General features: G+C 44.8%; 1 protein-coding gene across 1 annotated transcript in view; it reads left to right on the forward strand.

Annotated features, from left to right (window-relative positions):
- The window catches only part of LOC141047267 (uncharacterized), a 123,462-nt gene that overhangs the window by 13,450 nt on the left and 88,397 nt on the right, over nucleotides 1–21,615 (forward strand). The window contains 5 exon segments of the mRNA XM_073542274.1: nucleotides 233–382; nucleotides 512–691; nucleotides 767–890; nucleotides 974–1,071; nucleotides 20,254–20,344. Coding sequence (XP_073398375.1) covers nucleotides 233–382; nucleotides 512–691; nucleotides 767–890; nucleotides 974–1,071; nucleotides 20,254–20,344 — 643 coding nt within the window.

Raw genomic sequence — 21,615 nt, forward strand, 5'->3', positions numbered from 1 at the left:
GCGGCCGTGGGTGAAGCTTCACAGAGGAATTCCGCAGCCCTCCGCACCTCAGCATTACGCTAGTGGGAAACTAGCCTTAGTCAGCAATTCAACTTATATTCCAGTCCATACAAGACTAGAGAATACAACATTTACACGTTCTATCTCCTCATATGTTTCCCTTATTATCTCCAGTAATTGTATTATTACACAGGATTGTTATGATGTTACATCGGCTCATCTTCTCATTCAGGTCTCTACAATATCGGATCCTCTCAGTGAAGATCTTTTATATAAGAGAATTTTTCTGAATTGCCCACCAAGGATAGATATGTACAAAGACAAAATGGCGGAGAGGATATTACACCTCACCCTAGAGATCCTCTTCCGGCTTACTGGAGAGGTGAGAGATTCTGATGACGTCACATTCCATCATTCTTATCTATGGGAGTAACAGATGGACAGAACTGGAGAGGTGAGGACTCTGGGAATGTCTGTAGTGAGATTTATTAATGTGTCTCTTCATAACCAGGATTACACAGTAGTGAAGAAGACCTCTAGTGAGCGCTGTCAGGACCCTGTGTCTGAGGGATGGGGAAGACCCCTGAGCCCAATCACGGGGCCTCCACCTCACCCCCTGATACATGAGGACATCAATGACCAGAATATCCTAGAACTCACCTACAAGATGATTGAGCTGCTGACTGGAGAGGTGACACTGCTGGGACATTATACAGTAACACTATGAAGGGATCGGGGGGGATGACTGTATCATTGTATGTGTCAGGTTCATATAAGGTGTCAGGATGTCGCTGTCTATTTCTCCATGGAGGAGTGGGAGTATTTAAGACGGCACAAAGATCTGTACAAGGACGTCATGATGGAGGTTCCCCAGCCCCTCACATCACCAGGTAATAGACAGGACTAAATACACACGGCCTATAATTATCTGTATGTAAAGAATGAATTCAGTCCCTGTATGTGTTTCCTCCAGATCTATCCAGTAAGAGGACAACACCAGAGAGATGTCCCCATCCTCTTCTTCCACAGGACTGGAAACAAGAAGATCCCAATGTTCCTCAGGATCATCAGGTAGATGGAGAGAAGGTGTCATGAGATCTCCCCTATGATGTGTAGACGGCTGTGAAGGTCTTGTGTTCATTCTTGTTTTATCCACCTGTATTATATGTTTTATATTTGTGCAATGAGAACGGTGGAGATGGCAGGATTAGAGCTAATCATAGATACCAGTAAAGATCTTTGAACAAATTACTAAACAGCATGTATGTAAATGCTTGGATAAGAATGCAGTAGTTAACCAGAGCCATCATGGGTGTGTAGCAAACAATTCATGACTGACTAATCTAATTTCCTTTTATTAGGTAATCACTCACTGGGTCGATCAAGGAAATGTGGTAGGTATACAGTATCTCGACTTCAGCAAAGCATTTGATAAAGTATCTCATGCTATCCTTATTAAATAAAATGAGCAAGTAAGGGATTGACAAGGCTACAGTTAGTTGAATTTGTAACTGGCTCAGTGACCGTACTAAAAGTGGCGATAATCATAATAGTGGTGATCAATGGTTGGACATCCAATTGGAAGAGTATTTCAAATGGAGTACCACAAGGCTTTGTCGTGACCCCAGTGTTCAACATTTTTATAAATGATCTAGATAAGGGAACTGAAGGTAAACTAAATTTGCAGACAATACAAAGCTATCATTACTATTATTTATTATAGCGCCATTTATTCCATGGTGCTTTATATGTGAGGAGGTGTATACATAATACATACAAGTACAGTAATCTTAAACAATACAAGTCACGACTGGTACAGGATGAGAGAGGACCCTGCCCGTGAGGGCTCACAATCTACAAGGGATGGGTTAGGATACAGTAGGCGAGGGGAGAGCTGGTTGTGCAGTGATTTGGTGGATCGGTGGTTACTGCAAGTTGTAGGCTTGTTGGAAGAGGTAGGTCTTCAGGTTCATTTTGAAGGTTTCCATGGTAGGCGAGAGTCTGATATGTTGTGGTAGAGAGTTCCAGAGTAGAGGGGATGCGCAGGAGAAATCTTGTATGCGATTGTGGGAAGAGGAGATCTTGTGAGGATCGGAGGTTGCGTGCAGGTAAGTGCCTGGAGACGAGGTCACAGATGTATGGAGGACTCAGGTTGTGGGTGGCTTTGTATGTCATGGTTAGGGTTTTCTAAATATAAACTTGGCACATGCACGTGGAATCAAATGCAAATGGTGGTTTAATAAGGTACAGTACATACAGTGACGTTTCGGTCTATATGACCTTCATCAATGTACTAAAAATAAAAAGTGGATATAAGTATCAAATAAATCAGGTATATACAAATGTTGTACAACACATAGTTAAGCCAAAATACAGAGTGTAATTGACATGATTCATATTCAGAAACCATTATGGCTGTTAGTTTAATATATTAAATAAATCAAATATAGACAAAGGTTGTACAACACATCATTAAGTCTGGGTATCAGGTGTGGTTTCCATGATATATATGCAAAAAACGTGGCTAGTAGCATACTATTTTAGACACGGAGATGCAACAATCTAAAGTGCAAGAAATGGTTAATGAGAGGCACATACCCCTAAAAATCACTATGGTTCCTATTGTCAGGGCAAAAAAGAGAATTCTATGGGTAAGAGAGAGGTGGTGACGTCATGATAAATAAGTAGCAGTATATGGGTAGTGAGGAAAGATATATACAATGCCAACATACTGTAGCTACTGTAAGAAGACGGCTTGGGGACTGTTTACTGTAATTACAACATAGTCACCATTAACAGCATAAATATGAAGTGGATGCTTATCATAGAAGCAAAAATTAGAAGTATCTGGAGTATCTTACCCTTGGGAGGTGCACGGTGCAGGAAATAGCATGGGCACGGCATCTGCCGCGAGTCACGAGTGCTGAATGAAGTGAGATCGGCAGTGTATTTGTGTAAGGAAGAGGGAGGGTGGGTGGGAGCAAGTGCGTCACCGGTAATCGTCCAGCGTGCGCTCCAGCGTCACCCAGGTGCGTTCCACTAGCCGGAAAATGCTGGCAGGGGAGAGAGAATGCGCTCCGCCTCCTAAGGAGGGGAGGGGAATGTTTACCACTCCTGTGCAAGTCTGCATAATAACTAAGTGGTGATAATGGAGAGTGAGTGGATATCACTGTTAAACCGCTGTGGGATCAGACGTGTAGAAGTCAGGCGGTGCCACGAGGGTGCATAGTGACTTTCCGAAATTGGTGACTTCATAATTTTCAGTGTGGTTGATTCTGCAATAAAAAATGCATCCAATTAGTATCATGAATTGAATTGATGTTACATCACAGACCGCTCATGGAAACTTACACGCCTGAAATAGAAAATTGAGTTAAGACCTAAGAAATGACTGGACATCGTATTCTCTGTTTAACCCCTTCGGTGCCAATGTGTTAAGTTCATGGATCCAATATGCCTCTCTCCTTTTTAGGAGATTAATACGATTACCCCCCCCCACGTGGAAGTTGGACTTGCTCGATGACTTGGTATTTTAATTGAGCAATCGAATGGCCTGTAGTGACAAAATGAAAAGGGATCGACAGAAGTAAATTTTTACACCTGATGGTGGATTTATGTTTCGAAATTCGATCCCGTATAGGTTGTGTAGTCTCTCCCACGTATAGTAAACCACACGGGCATTTAATTAGATACACGACAAAAAACGTGTTACATGTGTAGTATTCTTTTATGTTGTATTGCTTGCCTGTGTGGGGATGGTGGAAAAAAACTACCCTTCTGGACATTATTACATTGTGTACACTGTAGGCAGGGGAAGGTACCGTATTTGGGGTTCATGAGAATACGTTGTTTAGACGGGCGAGAGGAGCCCACATCTGCTCTAATCAGAAGATCACGTAGATTACGTGGCCTCCTGAAACGGGAGGAATGGTTCGCTGAATTCCCTAATATTTGATGAGCTGTCCTGAGGATGTGCCAGTGTCGACGTATGCTGGTATGAAGACGATAGGCAAAGGGATGAAAGTCATGGACAAAAAGAATGCGATTGCCCATTTTTGGTCGTGGAGGAATAGACAGATCTATGGTGTTCAATACATTTGGGGGATACCCCCTTTCTGAGAATTTTGACCGCATCTCTGTTATGCGTTTCTCTTGGGTCACAGTATCAGACCCTATTCTTTGTAGGCCTTTTCATTTGTGATTTTGGTATGGAGTTTTTCATCCTGGTACGATGAAAACTCCCGTAGTGAAGTAGACTGTTACGATCGGTTGGCTTGGTATACAAGTCAGTAGAAAGATGACAAAAGTCATCTTTGATGACTAGCGTGTCCAGAAAATTAATCTGTCTCAAGTCATGTGTCATCATGAAGGAAAGTCCAGGCCATGATGACTGTAAAAGGGAAAAGAATGAATCTAACGTATCTGGTGGGCCCCCCCAGATACAGAAGATGTCGTCGATGTACCTCTTCCACACCAGTGCATGTGTGCGGAAGAGGTCATCTGTATAGATTACACTTTCCTCAAAATGGGCTACATAACAATTAGCATATGGAGGTGCTGTGTTCGAGCCCATAGCGGTGCCCTTGATCTGCAAATAAAAATTGTCCTCAAAAAGGAAAAAATTCCTTGTTAGGACAATTGAAAGGAGGTCACAACAGAGATTGACTTGTTCTGGATCATATTCAGACAGTTCCAACAGTCTACGTACTGATTTGATGCCCTCTAAGTGTGGTATGGATGTGTATAGGTCCTTTATGTCAAACGTCACTAGGATAGCATTGGGTGGAATCTGGCCTAAATTATGTATTACATCCAAGAAGGCCCCTGTGTCCAAGAGAAATGACGTAGCCCGTTTTATAAGGGGTGTCAGGATCTTTTCCAAGTATTTTGAGATGGATGAGAACACAGATTCCGTGGAAGCCACAATCGGCCTCCCCGGGGGGTTGTCTAAATTTTTATGTACTTTGGGAAGTACATAGAAGACCGGGGTGATGGGGAACTGTATGATTAAATATTTGCATGTCTTATTGTCAAGAATCCCTCTATTCTTATACTTCGTTAGTGTCTCCTGAATCAAGTGTTCGACTTCATGGGTTGGGTCCCCTTGAAGTAGTTGTTAAACAGAGTTGTCACCTAATTGGCGTTGTATTGCGCCCAGGTACTTTGTTTTATCAAGAATCAGAATCGTCCCACCCTTATCTGCAGGCTTGATGATTATGTCTTTATCGTTCTGTATGTTTAAGGCCTGCTGATCAAGTGGAGTCAGATTTGAAGGGAAATGTACATTTCCTTTGTTGATGTCATCCCTGAGTTTTTGGAATGTATCATCTACAAAGGAAATAAATGTCTCCAAGGCATGAGACCCTGTAGGGGGTCTGTAGTTACTTTTGTTCCTAATACCTAAGCTCAGGGCAGAAATAACCGAAGTCTCAGGTGAAGTGACCTATCTATCTATGTCAACTTTATCAGAAAAATGCAGCATGTTGCATTTCGGCGCGCACGGCGCACCGTCAAAAGTGCGCAGCACGCTACTTTCACACTGGCAGCGCATGATCTGCGCACCCTATGCTAAAGATAGGGTGCGCCGATCGCATGCGTGCAAATGCGATAGTAGGCGGTGATCCCGGATGGGGCGGGCAGGGAGCCGGATCGGGGCGGGGCTTACTGACGCAGTGCGCAGCGTTGTTTTAACGCTAATGTGAAACCAGCCTTATAATGCTGGATGTTTCTTCTGCATTATACGAGAATGTAAGTGATGACATTCCCCAGATGAGTGTGCTCAGCGTAAGGGGTAACTAGTAAGAGCAAACCGATGGCACAACTCTAATTGTGGTGCACAGGTAGGATCCCCAATCCGTGACAAATCTAAATATAAACTTGGCACAGGTAGTGATGTCCTGATAAATAAGTAGCAGTATATGGGTAGTGAGGAAAGATATATATATACAATGCCAACATACCGTAGCTACTGTAAGGAGACGGCTTGGGGCCGGTTTACTGTAATTACAACATAGTCGCCATTAACAGCGACTATGGAACAGTAGGTCTTGTTGTAAGAGGTAGGTCTTCAGGTTCATTTTGAAGGTTTCCATGGTAGGGGGGATGCTTGGGAGAAATCTTGTCTGCGATTGTGGGAAGAGGAGATAAGAGGGGAGTACAGGTGGAGATCTTGTGAGGATCGGAGGTTGCGTGCAGGTAAGTGCCTGGAGACTAGGTCACAGATGTATGGAGGACTCAGGTTGCCGGTGGATTTGTATGTCATGGTTAGGGTTGTCAACTGCAATCTTTGGGTTATGGGGAGACAACAGTGCAGGGATTGACAGAGGGGAGAGGCCGAGGAATAGTGGGCGGACAGGTGGATTAGTCGGGCAGCAGAGTTGTGTGTTTTTGTTTTTTTTTGTTTTTGTTTTTTATAAATCAAATACTTTTTATTCAAGAAAGCATACATGATCGTATTACATACATAAGTATACATTAGAGTACAAATTATAATACTTTTCCCATTTTTTAATAAATGCAGATACACCGGACACATCCCCCCCCCCCCCCCCCAGTCACGCATCTACAATCCTTATCCATGCATTACAAGGTTGAACACTTTTTTTATAACCCTAATAACCTGTTTTTGACGAGTTCTGCAGAAGCCAATTTAGGAAAGTCCAACCAGCCCCCCCAGATATTCTCGTAGTGGTTCATCTTGCCTCTTTTCATATATACGCTTTGCTCCATAAGGATTACAAAATTAACTCTATTTACAAATTCCTTCCTAGTAGGAGGATTTTCATCTAACCAGGGCAATCTGATAGTCTTCCTTGCAACATAAAGCAATCTGGCTATTGCTAGCCTACCCCATTCATCCGACGCCACCTCCTCTACATGTTCTAAAATGCACGTCAATGGATCTCGAGTAATATTTGCTTCCGTCACTCTTTCCACCAAATCCAGGACCCTAATCCAAAATGCCTGTAATCTTGGACAAGACCATAGCATATGAAAAATATCAGCTTCATCCATCGTATATCTCGGACATCCAGGGTCTGCCCTTAGTCCAGCCTTTTTCATCCACACAGGTGTCCTATATACCCTATGTATAGTGTATAACTGACACCCTCCCAGATTCACTTATAGATATTCTAGGGACATATTGTAAAACCGACTCCCACTGCTTATCCGATATGTCTCCTAAATCCCTTGTCCATTTGGATCTAGCCATCAATGGGTGTCTATCCAAAAACGTACCCAGCAATCCCCTGTAAATTATCGATATAAGACCACTAGTACCCCTCTGGAGGGGCCAAGCATATTCAACATACTGTCATTCTGTATCACTATTGGTGACCTTCTCCACTGTCTAGAGAATGCGTGTCGCAGCTGCAGATACTGGTAAAACATAGGGAAGAGTTCCCTTTGGAGCATACTAAGTGTTTCAAATGTTTTAAATGTCTCACCATCTAGCAACTGCGACACATACCATATACCTATTCTTCTCCACTGTCCAAAATTCCGTAGACTTAACAGTTCGGTCAGCCGGGGGTCAAACCAAATGGCTGTGTATCTCGTGTATTCCCCTATATCCCTCCATAGCTTTATTTTTTTTTTTTCAACAGTTTTTCATGCAACGCCAAAGTTTTAGGATTCAGACGAAATTTACCAGCCTCCAGAGCAGCCAGCAGCGGGCCCCTCCCTACCACATGAGAAATAACCTTCCCCACTGAGCTTATAACATCATGATCCCCCCCCCCATCCTATCAAATTCTGGCATTGGAACCCAATATAATACAGCCATGGGTTGGGAACCGCCAAACCTCCATCATCTTTTGGACGTTGCAACAGTTCCAACTTAATACGAGCTCGACCTCCTTTTCAAATCAAATCACGGAAAATGGCGTTAATTTTATAAAATCTATTATGAGGCAGCCAAACCGGTGCATTGTGTAGCACATACAAAAGCTGAGGCATAAGTATCATCTTTATTAAGTTAGCACGCCCAGCCATTGTTAAATTTAATTTCCTCCATGCTGTAATTTTCTGTTTAAATTTACCTAGCAGCGGGTTCAAATTAAGTCTTTCATAATCTTCAATATTTGACACCCTAATGCCCAAGTAAGTGAATTCTGTAACCACTTGAACCGGAGTTGGCTGATCTCCTACAAGAGTCTCACCACCCAGCGGCAACAAAACGGACTTATCCCAATTACGGTAATGCAGATATCAGATATACCGGCATATTCGTCTAAAACCCTCATCACCCTCCCCAAGGAACCTTCCGCATCTCCCAAAAATAGCAACATGTCATCAGCATAACGTGCCTTTTTCCTCATGTATCCCATATTTAAATCCTACAATATTTTGGTCCCTTCTAATTACCGCTGCCAGTGGCTCTATTGCATCCCTGTCGTGTGCCTCTAAACAAGGAAAACCCCTCAGACATTTGCCCATTTACACGTACCTTGGCCTTAGGAGTATATAGCAACTGAACCCATTTGATAAATGGAGCGCCCCGCGGGGCCTGGGGATACTCGGTACCGGGCCCGTCGACTTCCATGGGGGACGGTGTCACGGCGGCGGCGACCCGGTCCGTGGCCCAGAGGCGTCCAGTAATAGGGGAAAGTTGTGTGGTATTTATCTGGTAAAAATGAAGATTAAAGTTATTGGATGGTGAAATGCGTGACGCCACCTGTGGTATTCTAGTCAGAGGTGACCGGCGCTGCGTGTGTTGCTTCTCTGGGATGGATGTTGGGCGCAGCTATGATGTTGTAGCCCTCCACAGGTAGGGCTGTAGTCCCAGGGCAAAGATGTTAAATAAATAGTAAAAGTGGCTGTAAACGTTGGGGTGCAGATAAATGAGAGAGACACAGAGAGGTGCAGTTTCCTTACCTTTTACTGGTAATAGGTTGCAGTCCGGAGTACCGCATACAGGTGATGGAATGAGTCCGGCTCGCCTGGAGGCATTCAGGGGATCCACCTTGCCAGGTGGGGATATAGGACTGTCCTTTCTGCGCTATGTGTGTTGGTCTCCGCTGTATATAACTATGCTGCGACCCTCTATTCGTGATGGTTTCACTTACCTGTAAGGCTGTCAGCGTGAGCCTATTCCACGGGTACCGTCCTTCTCACCGTCGGCCTCGGACTCCTTATCCACTGACGTGTGCACAGGAATTTACAATCCCCTGTACTTTCAGATTCGGCTATCAGGGTGTACAGCTCCTGTCAGCCTAGGACTCTGATGTCCCTTTTTTCTTTATTAGCGCTTCACTCAGGGGGGTCTACTATATGCAGTATTTTAGCTTCCCTAGAGTCTCTCAGTCTCTGCTCTTGTCCTTTCCCTCTTCACAGATCAGCTGTGTTCATCTGACAGGATCTTCCAGAAAGATCTCTTTACCTCACGTCCTCACGTTGTAACTGTCATCATTTTTCCTCACAGCTGTTTCGTTTCCATGACAACTCCCTCAGCTGATTTCTAGCTGACTCACCAACCCCCTCTGCTGGCCAGAATTTATAAGGCATCTCCCTTTTCTGACCTGCAGCAGGAAATTTTGATTTAATCTATTACCTGGCATGGGGGTCCCTTTCTGCCTCCAAACATGACTTTACCCATTAGAGGGAGGTAATGTCACTGTGACATCCGGACTCTGGGGTGTCACATAAACACTTCCCCAAAGCCCATGTGCTGCAACGTAGCCCACAAGTATTTCCATTCTACGCTATCGAATGCTTTGGCCGCGTCCAACGACAAGATCGCTCTATGCCCATCACTATCCGCCTTCACTTGCATATTAATAAAAAGTCTCCTCAAATTCGTCACTGTGGACTTGTTAGGCATAAAGCCTACCTGATCCCCATGCACCATAGATGTTGTAACTTTATTAAGACGGTTAGCCATCATTTTAGCCAGAAGTTTTGCATCCGTCGTTAGTAGTGAGATTGGGCGATACGAGGCCGGGTCAGTAGGGTCCTTGCCTTTCTGAGGGAGCGCAACAATAATTGCCTCCCGCATGGACCGTGGAAGTTCACCTCTATCCATCCCTGCCTTATATACTTCCAGCAAAACGGGTAGCAAAAATTTCCCATATTTTTTGTTTACTTCACCAGGCAAGCCATCCATCCCTGGAGCCTTTTCATTAGCCATAGAGGCCAATGCTATCTCCAGCTCCTCCAAGCTAAACGGTCTATCCAATAATTGCTGATTCTCTGCAGACAATCTGAGAAGCTCAGCTCTGACCAAGAAATCACTAATCTCTGTATCTGTCGGATGTGCCTGTGATCTATACAAATTAATATAAAAACCCTCCATCACCTCTAGTATGCCCGTAGTATCTCTAACCTCCTGCCCATCGTCTCCCCTCAAGGCAATTATATAAGCATTGTCTCTCTGTGCAGCAGCTACTTGGGCCAGGAGATGACAGGCTCTCTCTCCTTCTTCAAAGTATTGCATAGTTTGGAACATCTTTTTTCGTTCCGCCATCCGTAAGGAGAGCGCATTTATTGCAACCTGAGCCTTTTTAAGCCTCTCCTCCGCCTGAGTGGATGGGTTCAAGGTCAGTGCCTCCTCCGCCTCTCTCAGTTCCCTGAATACCCATTAATCCTCCTGCTTAGTATTCGTCTGAACCCTAGATATTCCTTTAATACAAAGCCCCCTAAAGAAAGCTTTCATGGCCTCCCAAGCAACTCCCTCATGGGCCGTACCACTATTAACCTTGAAGAACTCTTGGAGCTCTTTCTCTAGATCACCTCGTTTATCAATTATATGCAGCCAGAAGGGGTTTAGTCGCCAAGGGGGTTTGTTATTCTTTATCTCACCCTGCTCACCAAGTACGACATACACAGGAGAATGATCAGACACCATTCTAGTCAAATATCCCACATCTGTCGCAAGTCTTAACATCTGGTTGTCCCCCAACGCCAAATCGATCCTTGACAAAGAAGAAAAAGTCGCTGAGAAGCACGAGAATCTACGCACCCCAGGGTTTTCGGACCCTCCAGAGATCAATCATAGATGTTTCTCTCAACAAAGCACCAAATAGAGTACAGTTACCCCCCTGGTTTCATTTCCTCTCCCCTACCTCTATCTCAATGAGAGTCAGGTACATTGTTGAGATCCCCCACCACCAAGTACGGGACTCCAGGGAAGCCCGCAATAATTTCAAGTATTTTCAAAAACAGTGTATTGTTATACCGTGGCGGAACATACACAGATATGAGCAGTATAGGCCTACCGCTAAGTTTGCATAATAGACGCATGTACTGCCCCTCTGGGTCAATGATCACGTTGAGCTTTTCAAACTTCGTTCCCTTACATATCAAGATACTTACTTACTCCCCTCGAATAGACAGAGTACGTAGCATGATAGCTCACTTGTATCCAACGCCCATTCAGGGTGTGAATCCTGTCTGGGACCATATGAGTCTCCTGCAAGCATATTATAGCTGGTTTCGCAGCTCGCAAAAACTGAAAAATTGCTTGTTTTTTTTAACATCAGCTGCAAGGCCTCTAACATTCCAGCTCAGAATTTTTACATCACCCAACATTGATACTCAGACTTGTGCATGACATAATCCATCCCCATTACCCTCCACCCCCCCTCCCCCAACAACTATCCCTAGAGCAAAAAAAAATTGTAACAAAGAAAGCCAGATATCTTTTCCCGTATTGGAAAAAAGAAAAATGGGCGTATATTATCCTTATCCGATCTTAACCTCGCCATATCCACTCCCGCATCAGATCCTCCAATACAAGGATCCACTATGTCTTAAACTTGTGAACAAAAAAGAACATAGTATATCGTCACAAAGGAACCTCCCAGGAAGCCACTGTAAGTGGCAATTAGGTAAAAAGACGCTCAGTTCATGAAACCTTCAGTCTGCAGAGACTTTCTCCTTTTCCAACCGTTGTTGTTTCTCATTACAGTCCAGCCATCTGAGAGCATCCTTGGCATCAGAGAAAAATTGAACTTTATTTGCAGTTACGATCTGCAGCTTGGCAGGGTTTAACATGGAGTATTTCACACCAATTTCTTGTAACCTTTTCTTGATATCAATAAACCTGGCTCTCTGCTTTTACACTTCAATAGAATAGTCTGGAAAAATGGAAATTGCAGAACCCTTAATCACAAGGTCTGAGTGATCTCTAGCAAGCCTCAAAATGGTATCTCTGTCCCGGTAATGGAGCACTTTAGCTATTACAGTCCGTAGTGGACGTCCAGGGGGGAGGGGACGCGTGGGAGCCCTGTGAGCTCGTTCAATGGCATAGAACCGTGACAATTTATCAGCACCCATCTTTTCCAAGAGCCATTTCTCAAAGAATTCTGTAGGGGTATTGCCCTCAACTTTTTCCGGAACGCCAACCAACCTCAAGTTATTGCGCCGGGACCTGTTTTCCAAGTCATCCACTTTGGCCTGGACAGCAGTAAGGGTCATTGCCATTTGTTTATGTTCCTTCTCAGCTCCTGCTATATAGTCCTCCGCAGAGCTGACTCTTTTTTTCAACTTCTCCCACTCTCACCACATGCATAGTGTGCTGCATTTTAGTCACGTTAGCTTGGATGTTGCCTAGCTGTGTCACCATGTTGCTGATAGAGGAGTCACAGTGAGTTATGGCGCGAAAAACATCTTTTAAGGTCGGCTCCTCCGGCAATAACAGTTCTCCCTTCTTTCCCCTCAGCAACTCTGCATTCACCTCGCCATGTCCTGTGTCACTTCCCTGAGAGCCACTCTGAATCTCATCTTCACTTTCATCATTGTCCACCTCCCCCTGCTCAGTTTCCTCCTCTCCCTTCTCATACCTCTGTGATGTGCACACATCTCCTCCTCCTCCACCTTCCTTTTGAGTCTGGTGCCCTCCTGTGCTCCTGGCAAAATGCTGTAATCTACTCACAGCATCCTTCTTCCTGCTCTCATCTCAGGCCGACCCCTCCTCCACCTCACCAGCAGCATGAGAGCCATCTTGGCCCGTCCTGTCCGGATTCCTGGCATTCTTTCTGAGGACTTTTTTGCCTGTCATGGATGAAATAGGAGCGTTCCAGAGGATGTAGCAGGGTCACCGCACTTTGATCTTCACAGTAGGGAGATAATGAAGTGTTTCTAAGTGTCACAAAGTATGTCCTGGCTAGATACTGTGCAGGAACTGGATGAGCACACGTCTGCTCACATCTCACTCCATGCCACGCCCTGTCGGGCAGCAGAGTTTAGAATAGATTGGAGGGGTGTTAGGGGGGAGGCCACAGAGCAGGAGGTTGCAGTAGTCAAGGCTGGAGATGATGAGGGCATGGTCTAGGGTTTTTGCAGATTCTTGGTTGAGGAATGTACAGATCCGTGAAATATTTTTGAGTTGAAGTCAACAGGAAGTGGAAAGGGCTTCGGTATGTGGTTTGAAAGAGAGATCAGTGATAACCCCAAGGCAGCGAACTTGTGGGACTGGAGAGAGTGTGTATCCGTTTACTTTAATGGATAGGCCCATGGGGGGGGGGTCACGTGAGATGGGGGAAAAGATGATGAATTCTGTTTGTCCATATTAAGTTTTAGAAATCTAGTGGAGAAGGATGAAATAGCAGGCAGACATTGAGGGATTTTGGTTAGTAGGGAGGTGATATCTGGTCCAGAGATGTAGATCTGTGTGTCATCAACATAGAGGTGATACTGAAAGCCGTGAGATTCTATGAGCTGTCCGAGGCCGAAGATGTAAATGGAGAAAAGCAGAGGCCCTAGGACTGAACCTTGTGGGACTTCAACGGATAGGGGGCGCGGTGAGGCGGCGAGCGAGTGAGAAATGCTGAATGTCTGGTCTTTTAGGCGTGACGCGATCAAAGATAGGGCCAAATCTGTGATATCAAGAGATGAGAGGGTCTGTAGTACTAGGGAATGGTGCAAAGGCAGATGACAGGTTCAGGAGGAGGAGGACAGAGTAGTGTTGCTTGGCCTTTGCGGTTAATAGGTCATTGGTGACCTTAGTTAAGGCAGCTTCAGTGGAGTGGTGTGGCCCGAAACCAGATTGCAAGTGGTCAAAGAGGGAGCAAGAAGAGAGGTGAGAGGACAGTTCAAGATGGACGTGTTCCAGTAGTTTTGAGGTTTAGGGGGGAAGTGATATAGGGCGATAGCTAGATATAGAGGATGGGTCAAGAGAGAGGGCTTTTCGAGGATAGGTGTGATTTGAGGCATGTTTAAAGCTTGAGGGGGAAAACGCCAGTTGTTAGTGATAGGTTGAAGAGATGGGTAGGGTTGGGATGAATGTAGACAGTCAGGTAGGCTGCTTCAAAGGGAACGCCAGGCTGGCGATGGGAGTAGATACAATGAGCATGGTCCGCTGCATCTCCGGCCGGGTACCTCAAGAGAGGATCAGACAGGATAAAAGTAAAGTAGACCGGTCATATGGAGCGCAAGTGATGCAGTTCAGCTGCTATTAAGTCTTCATTTATTGGTTTCCACTAATTGGGATGGGTTGGGATGAAGACTGTGTGGTGAGGTTTGGGATGAAGTGGGATGTGACTGGGTCAAGTGCACAGGTGGTGAGATGTGATCATGAGAGTAGAGTGGAGAGTCTATCTTCTGTAATGGTGGAGAAGTTGGTTTTGGAGGATGAAGGCTGGACAGTTAGGAGGAAGGGCTCTGGGGGTTGTCGACCACTGTCTATGATGTTATCAATCTTCTGCTTGAAAAATGAGTCTTCAGCTGAGATGAGTGGAGAGGGAGGGGGTGCTGAGGGACGGAGGCGAGAATTAAAGGTGTTAAATAACTTTTTAGGGTTGTGAGACAGGAAGGATATGAGAGATGAGAAATAGGTTTGTTTTTCTGCAGCGATTGTGTTCTTGAAAGTAGTGAGGGACTGTTTGAATGCGATGAAATCCTCCATTGGAGTGGGATCTTTTCCATCTCTGCTCAGCAGCCCTGGAAGCTCACCTCAGTTCTTTGGTCAGGCTGGTGTGCCAAAGTTGTCTGTTGATTTTGCGAGCTTTAGTATGTGTGAGAGGGGCAACTGATTCCAAAGCTACAGCTATTGTTGTGTTATATATAGCAGCAGCTACATCCGTATTGTGTAGGGAACTTGTGTCTATAAGAGGGAGGAGGGATTCAGACTGAGTATAGATCAAGATTTCTGCAAGGATGTGCAAGTTGTTAGGAGTGGCGGAAGGCACTAAAAAAATAAAGTGCCTTCGCCACTCGGGGTCCACCGTGCGGCAGGTGATATAACCGCTGCTAGAGAGGCAGAGCCCTGTGGCGTTAATGTGCATGGGGTTAACTGCACCCAGAGTGCATAGAAGCAAGCTCTATTGAGGACACTGAGCTGCAAACTTAAAGCACACAAAAACACTGTGTCTGTTTAAGTCACAGAACAACAGCGATAAAGACACGGTATTACAGGGTCACAGGAGTAGCCTTAACACTCCGAACTACTCCGAACTAGACCTACCATGAAAAGAGGTGCGAGGCGTCGCAACTGCGAACGTTCGAGAAACTGCAATCGCAGAGCGGTGTGAACGGAGCCAAAGAGGAGACACCGCAATATCGCTGGCGCTATGCAGGATACTAGCTGCTGAGACAGGAATAGCTGGAGCGCGCTGGCGGCTGCCCAATCACTCACACAATCGTAATGTCAGAGGGAAGGGGTTTCTTAATAAGTCAGTCACCAGTCCAAGCATCCGTCACCATACATACAGCAGCAGTATGAAATACTAGCGCATGGCATAGCGGCCATGCGCACTTTTTATAGCATAGAATCATAGAATCGTAGAGTTGGAAGGGACCTCCTGGGCCATCTGGTCCAACCCCCTGCTCAAAGCAGGATTCGCTAAATCATCCCAGTCAGATGTCTGTCCAGCCTCTGTTTGAAGACTTCCATTGAAGGAGAACTCACCACTTCTCGTGGCAGCCTGTTCCACTCATTGATCACTCTAACTGTCAAAAAGTTTTTTCTAATATCTAATCTGTGTCTCTTCCCATTCAGTTTCATCCCATTGCTTCTAGTCTTTCCTTGTGCAAATGAGAATAAAGTTGATCCTTCTACAATGTGACAGCCCTTTAGATATTTGTAGACAGCTATTAAGTCTCCTCTCAGTCTTCTCTTTTGCAAACTAAACATTCCCAAATCCTGCAACCTTTCCTCATAAGACAGGGTTTGCAGACCGGTCACCATTCTGGTCGCTCTTTTCTGAACTTGCTCCAGTTTGTTGATGTCTTTTTTAAAATGTTGTGCCCAAAACTGGACACAATATTCCAGATGAGGTCTGACCAAAGAGGAGTAGAGGGAAATAATGACTTCACGTGATCTAGACTGTATGCTTCTGTTAATACATCCTAGAACTGCATTTGCCTTTTTTGCTGCTGCATCACACTGTTGACTCATATTCAGTCTGTGATCTATTAGTATACCCAAGTCTTTTTCACATGTGCTGTCACTTAGCCCTATTCCTCCCATTCTATATATGCTTTTTTCATTTTTATTGCCCAGATGTAGTACTTTGCATTTCTCCCTGTTAAAAACCATTCTGTTAGTTGCTGCCCACTTCTCCAGTTTATTTAAATCTTTTTGAATCCTCTCTCTCTCTTCTCTAGTATTAGCTATCCCTCCTAGCTTTGTGTCATCAGCAAATTTAATCAGTTTACCCTCAATTCCTTCATCTAAATCGTTGATAAAGATGTTGAACAATACAGGGCCCAGGACAGAGCCCTGTGGTACCCCACTTGAGACATTCTTCCAACTGGATGTGCAGCCATTTACGACCACTCTTTGGGTCCGATCACTAAGCCAGTTATGAATCCACCTAACAGTTGCCTTGTCCATGCCATACTTAGTCATTTTTTCAATAAGGATTGTATGAGAGACTTTGTCAAATGCTTTGCTGAAGTCAAGATATACTATATCTACAGCATTTCCTTGATCCACCCAATCAGTGATACCGTCATAGAAGGAAATTAAGTTAGTCTGACATGACTTATTAGTTAGAAACCCATGCTGACTCTGTTTAATCACTTTATTCTTATCCAGGTATTGACATACATGTTGTTTAATAATTTGTTCAAAGATCTTTCCTGGTATAGAAGTCAGACTCACCGGCCTATAGTTGCCTGGGTCCACCTTCTTCCCCTTTTTGAAGATAGGAACAACATTTGCTCTTCTCCAGTCTTCTGGCACTTCTCCTGTTCTCCAAGAATTTTCAAAGATTATGGAGAGGGGTTCAAAAATTTCTTCTGCTATCTCCTTCAGTACTCTGGGGTGTAATTCATCTGGACCTGGAGACTTGAATTCATTTAGGTTAGCTAAGTGTTTCCTCACTATCTTTCTGTTTATAGATATCCTGGATTCTTCTATTCCCTTAATAGGACAGTGAATAACAGTTGATGTTGCATTTCCTTTCTGAGAGAAAACAGATGCAAAATAGGAATTTAAAAGTTCAGCCTTCTCAACATCCTGTCTTACCATTTCATACGGGACCTGCCAGAAATCTCCAGAGCCCTGAGCTAAGCCAATGGAATCAGGAGCAGGACCTGAGCACCTGACTCCTGAACTCCAATGGGAGCTCGTCCCATGGGCATGCTCAGAAGTTGGAAAAAAGGACTTTGCCTCTGGAGACAAATGTGAGAATCTGGATTCCCGCACAGGCAGCATAGAACCCAGATTCCTAATACAAGTTTGTGGGGTGGGGATTGTGGACCTGGAGAAGAGAGGGAAGAGAATGCAAGTAGGTTGTGGTCAGGAAGAGGTGAGTTAGAGAGGCTAGATAGGGAGCAGAGATGGATGAAGATGAGGTCCAGTGTGTGGCCATCTTTGTGAGCGGCTGCAGAAGACCATTGAGTGAGGCTGAAGGTGGAAGTGAGGGATAGACGTTTAGTGGCAGCTGAGAGGGAAGTGTCAATGGGGATATTAAAGTTGCTCAAGATGATAGTGGAAATGTAGATGGTGAAGTGGTCAAAGAAGGTGGTGGCTGGCCCTGGGGGGTGGTAAATGACAGCTAGTTGGAGGGGGAATAGATGCACACAGAGTTCACCTCAAAGGAAGAGCGTGTAACAGATGGTGGGATTGGGGTGAAGGAGAAGTTATCTGACAGGAGAAAACCAACTCCTCCATCTTGCTTGCTGCTGTGGTGGGGGTGTGAGAGAGCTGGAATCCACCATACGAGAGCAGCAGGAGAGGCTGTGTCAGTGGGGGTGTGCCAGGTTTCGGTGATGGCGAGGAAGGAAAGTTTGTTCATAATGATATCATGGATGTAGGAAAGTTTGTCGCAGAAAGAGCGAGCATTCCACAGAGGTCCTGTTAGTGGGACTGGGGAAGCTGGGGCCGGGCGAATGGGTATGAGGTTGGAGAGGTTACGGAAAGTTGTGATAGAATGTGGATGGGAGGTAGAAATGACTGTGGAAATGTGGTGAGGAGGACCAGGATTTGGAGAGATATCGCCGGCAGTGAGGAGGATCAAAGAGAATGGTAGCAGGTGGGAGCAGGAGAGGGCATGAGGGCGCTGTCTGTGTTTGGAGACAGATGATTGTATGTTGAGAAACAGATCTGAGGAAGAGGTGAGATGGATGGGGAGGATTGAAGAAGAGATGAACAGTTCCTTACTTGGTGTAAGGAATAGGGGGGTTAGCAGAAAGTGAAGGATTATAGGGGTCAGAGTGAAAACAAACAAACATTGTTTACAGTGACTATTCAGTTACCTTCAGTTCCCTTCTGGTTCAATTCTGAATTAATTCATATCACACTTGTAAGATACACACTTATAGGATACACACTGCAGACTAAAGTCTAAAGACTTGTGCTATGCAATATATGTGATACAAAGTGGAATTCAGGTGTGAAGCAGAGAGGAGTGGTCTGTGCTCATCTTGGTCAGACAAGAAGGGACCAGATGCATATGATCAAGCCAAAGTAAACAAGGTCATAAATAAAACTGGGGTAATGCAGGGGTTAGTTGAAAGACATACCGAGTGAATACTAGGAGAATTGGTAAGAAGTCTGTGTGGAAAGCTGAGTGACGTACCAAGTGAATACTTCGAAATTAGCTATGAAGGATAGCTAATACTAGAGAAGACAGAGAGAGGATTTCAAAGTATCTAGATAAGCTTGAACAATGGGCAGTGACTAGTGGAATGGTATTTAACAGGGGAAAAAGAGGAAGATTCTACATCTGAGCAAGAAAAACAAAAATTACAGCTACAGAATGGGATGAAAAGAACAAGGCAACAGCATGTGTGTAAAAAAAACAAACAAACAAAAAAAACTAGGGTTTACATGATTCAACAGTGTGATACAGCAGCAAAAAAGGCAAATGCAGTTCTAGAATGTACTAAGAGAAGCACACATCCCATGAAGTAATTGTACCCCTCTACTCATCCGTGGTCAGCCCTTTTTTGTAATACTTTGTTCAGTTCTGGGCACCACATTTTAAAAAAGGCATTGAAATACTGGAGCAAATTCAGAGAAGGGCAACCAGGAGGTGGGATGGACTGCAAAGTATGTGCTACGAGGAACGTCTAATGGATCTGGGAATATTTAGTTTGCACAAAAGAAGTTTAAGAGGAGACTTAGTAGATGTCTACATATTATTCTCATTTGCACATGGAAACACAAGAAGCAATGGAATGAAACTGAAAGGGAGAAGATACAGATTAGATATTAGAAACAACGTTGACAGGGTGATTAATAAGAGGAACAGGCTGTTACAAGAGGTGGTGAGTTCTTCAATGGAAGATGTGATAGGGTCACTGGCAATGTAAGGGAGGGGAAGATATGTATCACCAAGATTGCTATCTATCGTGATGTGAAAACACAAAAAGTTTGGCTCCAGCATGTTATATGCTGAGAGGAGTTAAATCACTATGACAGTGTTGGGCTCTTTTTATGAGTGGCTGTAAGAGAGGGCGGGATGGCCACTCACCATATTTCCTCCCAAAGGGTGTGATTCGACAAGTTAAATGTCTGTCCAATGAGGTTTTTTCTTGGTCTGTGGATCTGGAGGCAGGAAGCAAATGGACTATACTGTACAATCTTTTGTTTTCCCGCTTTGCCAGAAAAGGCCACTTTTGTGTTATTGAACCCTGCACTTGTTTTATGCCATGTTTGTATAAACCAGCCGTAAAAATATTCCTGTGTCGCATTACCAGTCTTTAAATAGAGGCTGGTCAGACATCTGTCTGAGATGCTTTAGTGAATCATGCATTGAGCAGTGGCTTCGACACGATGACCCTTGAGGTCCCTTCCAACTCTAACATTCTAGGATTCTATGTGACTTCTCCATCTGTTTGTGACTTATACAATATTTGTTTCAGGATGAAAATATGACCCATATTAATCCTACAGAGACATATCTGAGGGGTGATGAGCTGTGTGAAGAGGAGATTCCTACATATGACTACCCAGGTGAGTAGTAACCACTAAATGCAGATGAGTCTGATTCTTCTCAGTCATCGGCTGTGGCTGCTTTATCAGCCGTTTAGTCCAGCCGTATTTCAATTGTGTGATCACTATTTTGCTGCTAGAACATAACATTCTCCGCCATCTGAAAATGTTCAACTTACTTTATGAAATTGAGAAAAACCTTTTCTGTAGAAAGTTTACAACTTGGAGGATCCACCTAGAGCACCCCCAGGGCAAGTGGGGTAGTCCTCACTTAATCGGTACCGGGCCAGTGTCTCAAAAGGGATGTGTCGCGGTGGCAATGAGCCGGTCCGTGGCCCTGGGTGTCCATGTAAAATAGGTGGAATGAATAAAGTTTATGTATGGATAGGTTTGTGGCGCCACCTGTGGTATCTGGTCAGAAAGGGACCAGTGCTGCAGTGCAGATCCTCTGGGACAGATGGTGGGGTGCAGCAGAGATGTAATAGCTCTCTACAGGCAGAGCTGAAGTCCCAGGGCAGCAGTAGTAGATGTTGAGGTAGATGGTGTAGTGTTTAGGCACAGAGATGTAGCAGTGCTGAAGGGGTTGACGCAGGAAGAAGGCAATGACACAGCTGAATGCAGTTCCAATGCTTTACTCACGTTTCTGGCATAGACTGGTGCTCTCTTCAGTGCTGTGTCCTCCAGGTCAGGCGCTCAGCCAACTCCCAGGCAGATGGAGCACACCCTTCCAGCACTCCCTTCCAAATGTGCCTTTTTTGAACGTCTCCTTACTAGTGCTAATCTGAAGTACTTGTAGTTATGAATTGCACTCAAGTTCCTCTTTCTTGCTGTTACTTAGAACTCCACTCACATGACAGGCAGCTGTAGCCAACTTCGGGGACTCCTTACAATCGTGTCCTGGCTCACACATGTTGCTGCGGTGTCGTCGAGTCTTAGGTGGGAATAAAGTGGTCACAACTTCTATTCCTCTGGTTTCTGCTGTAGGGTCATTAGTATCACACACAGCCTCGGATACCGGCGCCCGGCCTTTGGCGCATTAAACTTAGGGAAGGACTCTGCTCTAGCTCCAATCCCAGTTCCCTCCTCCTTATGTTCCGTCCTTTTCTATCTTTCCTTCTGAAGAACTGATCTTTCCTGTCTCTTTCCTTGCCAGCAGCTCCAGCTCAGAGGAGGCTGCTGCATCTACATCCTCTCTCTCCTTCCCCCTCAGGGGAACTGCTCTAACTTCCTGTCAGCTTTCCCTTCTTAGGGCAAGCTAAGCTCCACCCACCTCCCAGCACCCTTCATGAACC

Source organism: Dendrobates tinctorius, unplaced genomic scaffold, assembly GCF_039654945.1.
Source record: "Dendrobates tinctorius isolate UK_male_01 unplaced genomic scaffold, ASM3965494v1 ptg000126l, whole genome shotgun sequence".
Taxonomy (NCBI): domain Eukaryota; kingdom Metazoa; phylum Chordata; class Amphibia; order Anura; family Dendrobatidae; genus Dendrobates; species Dendrobates tinctorius.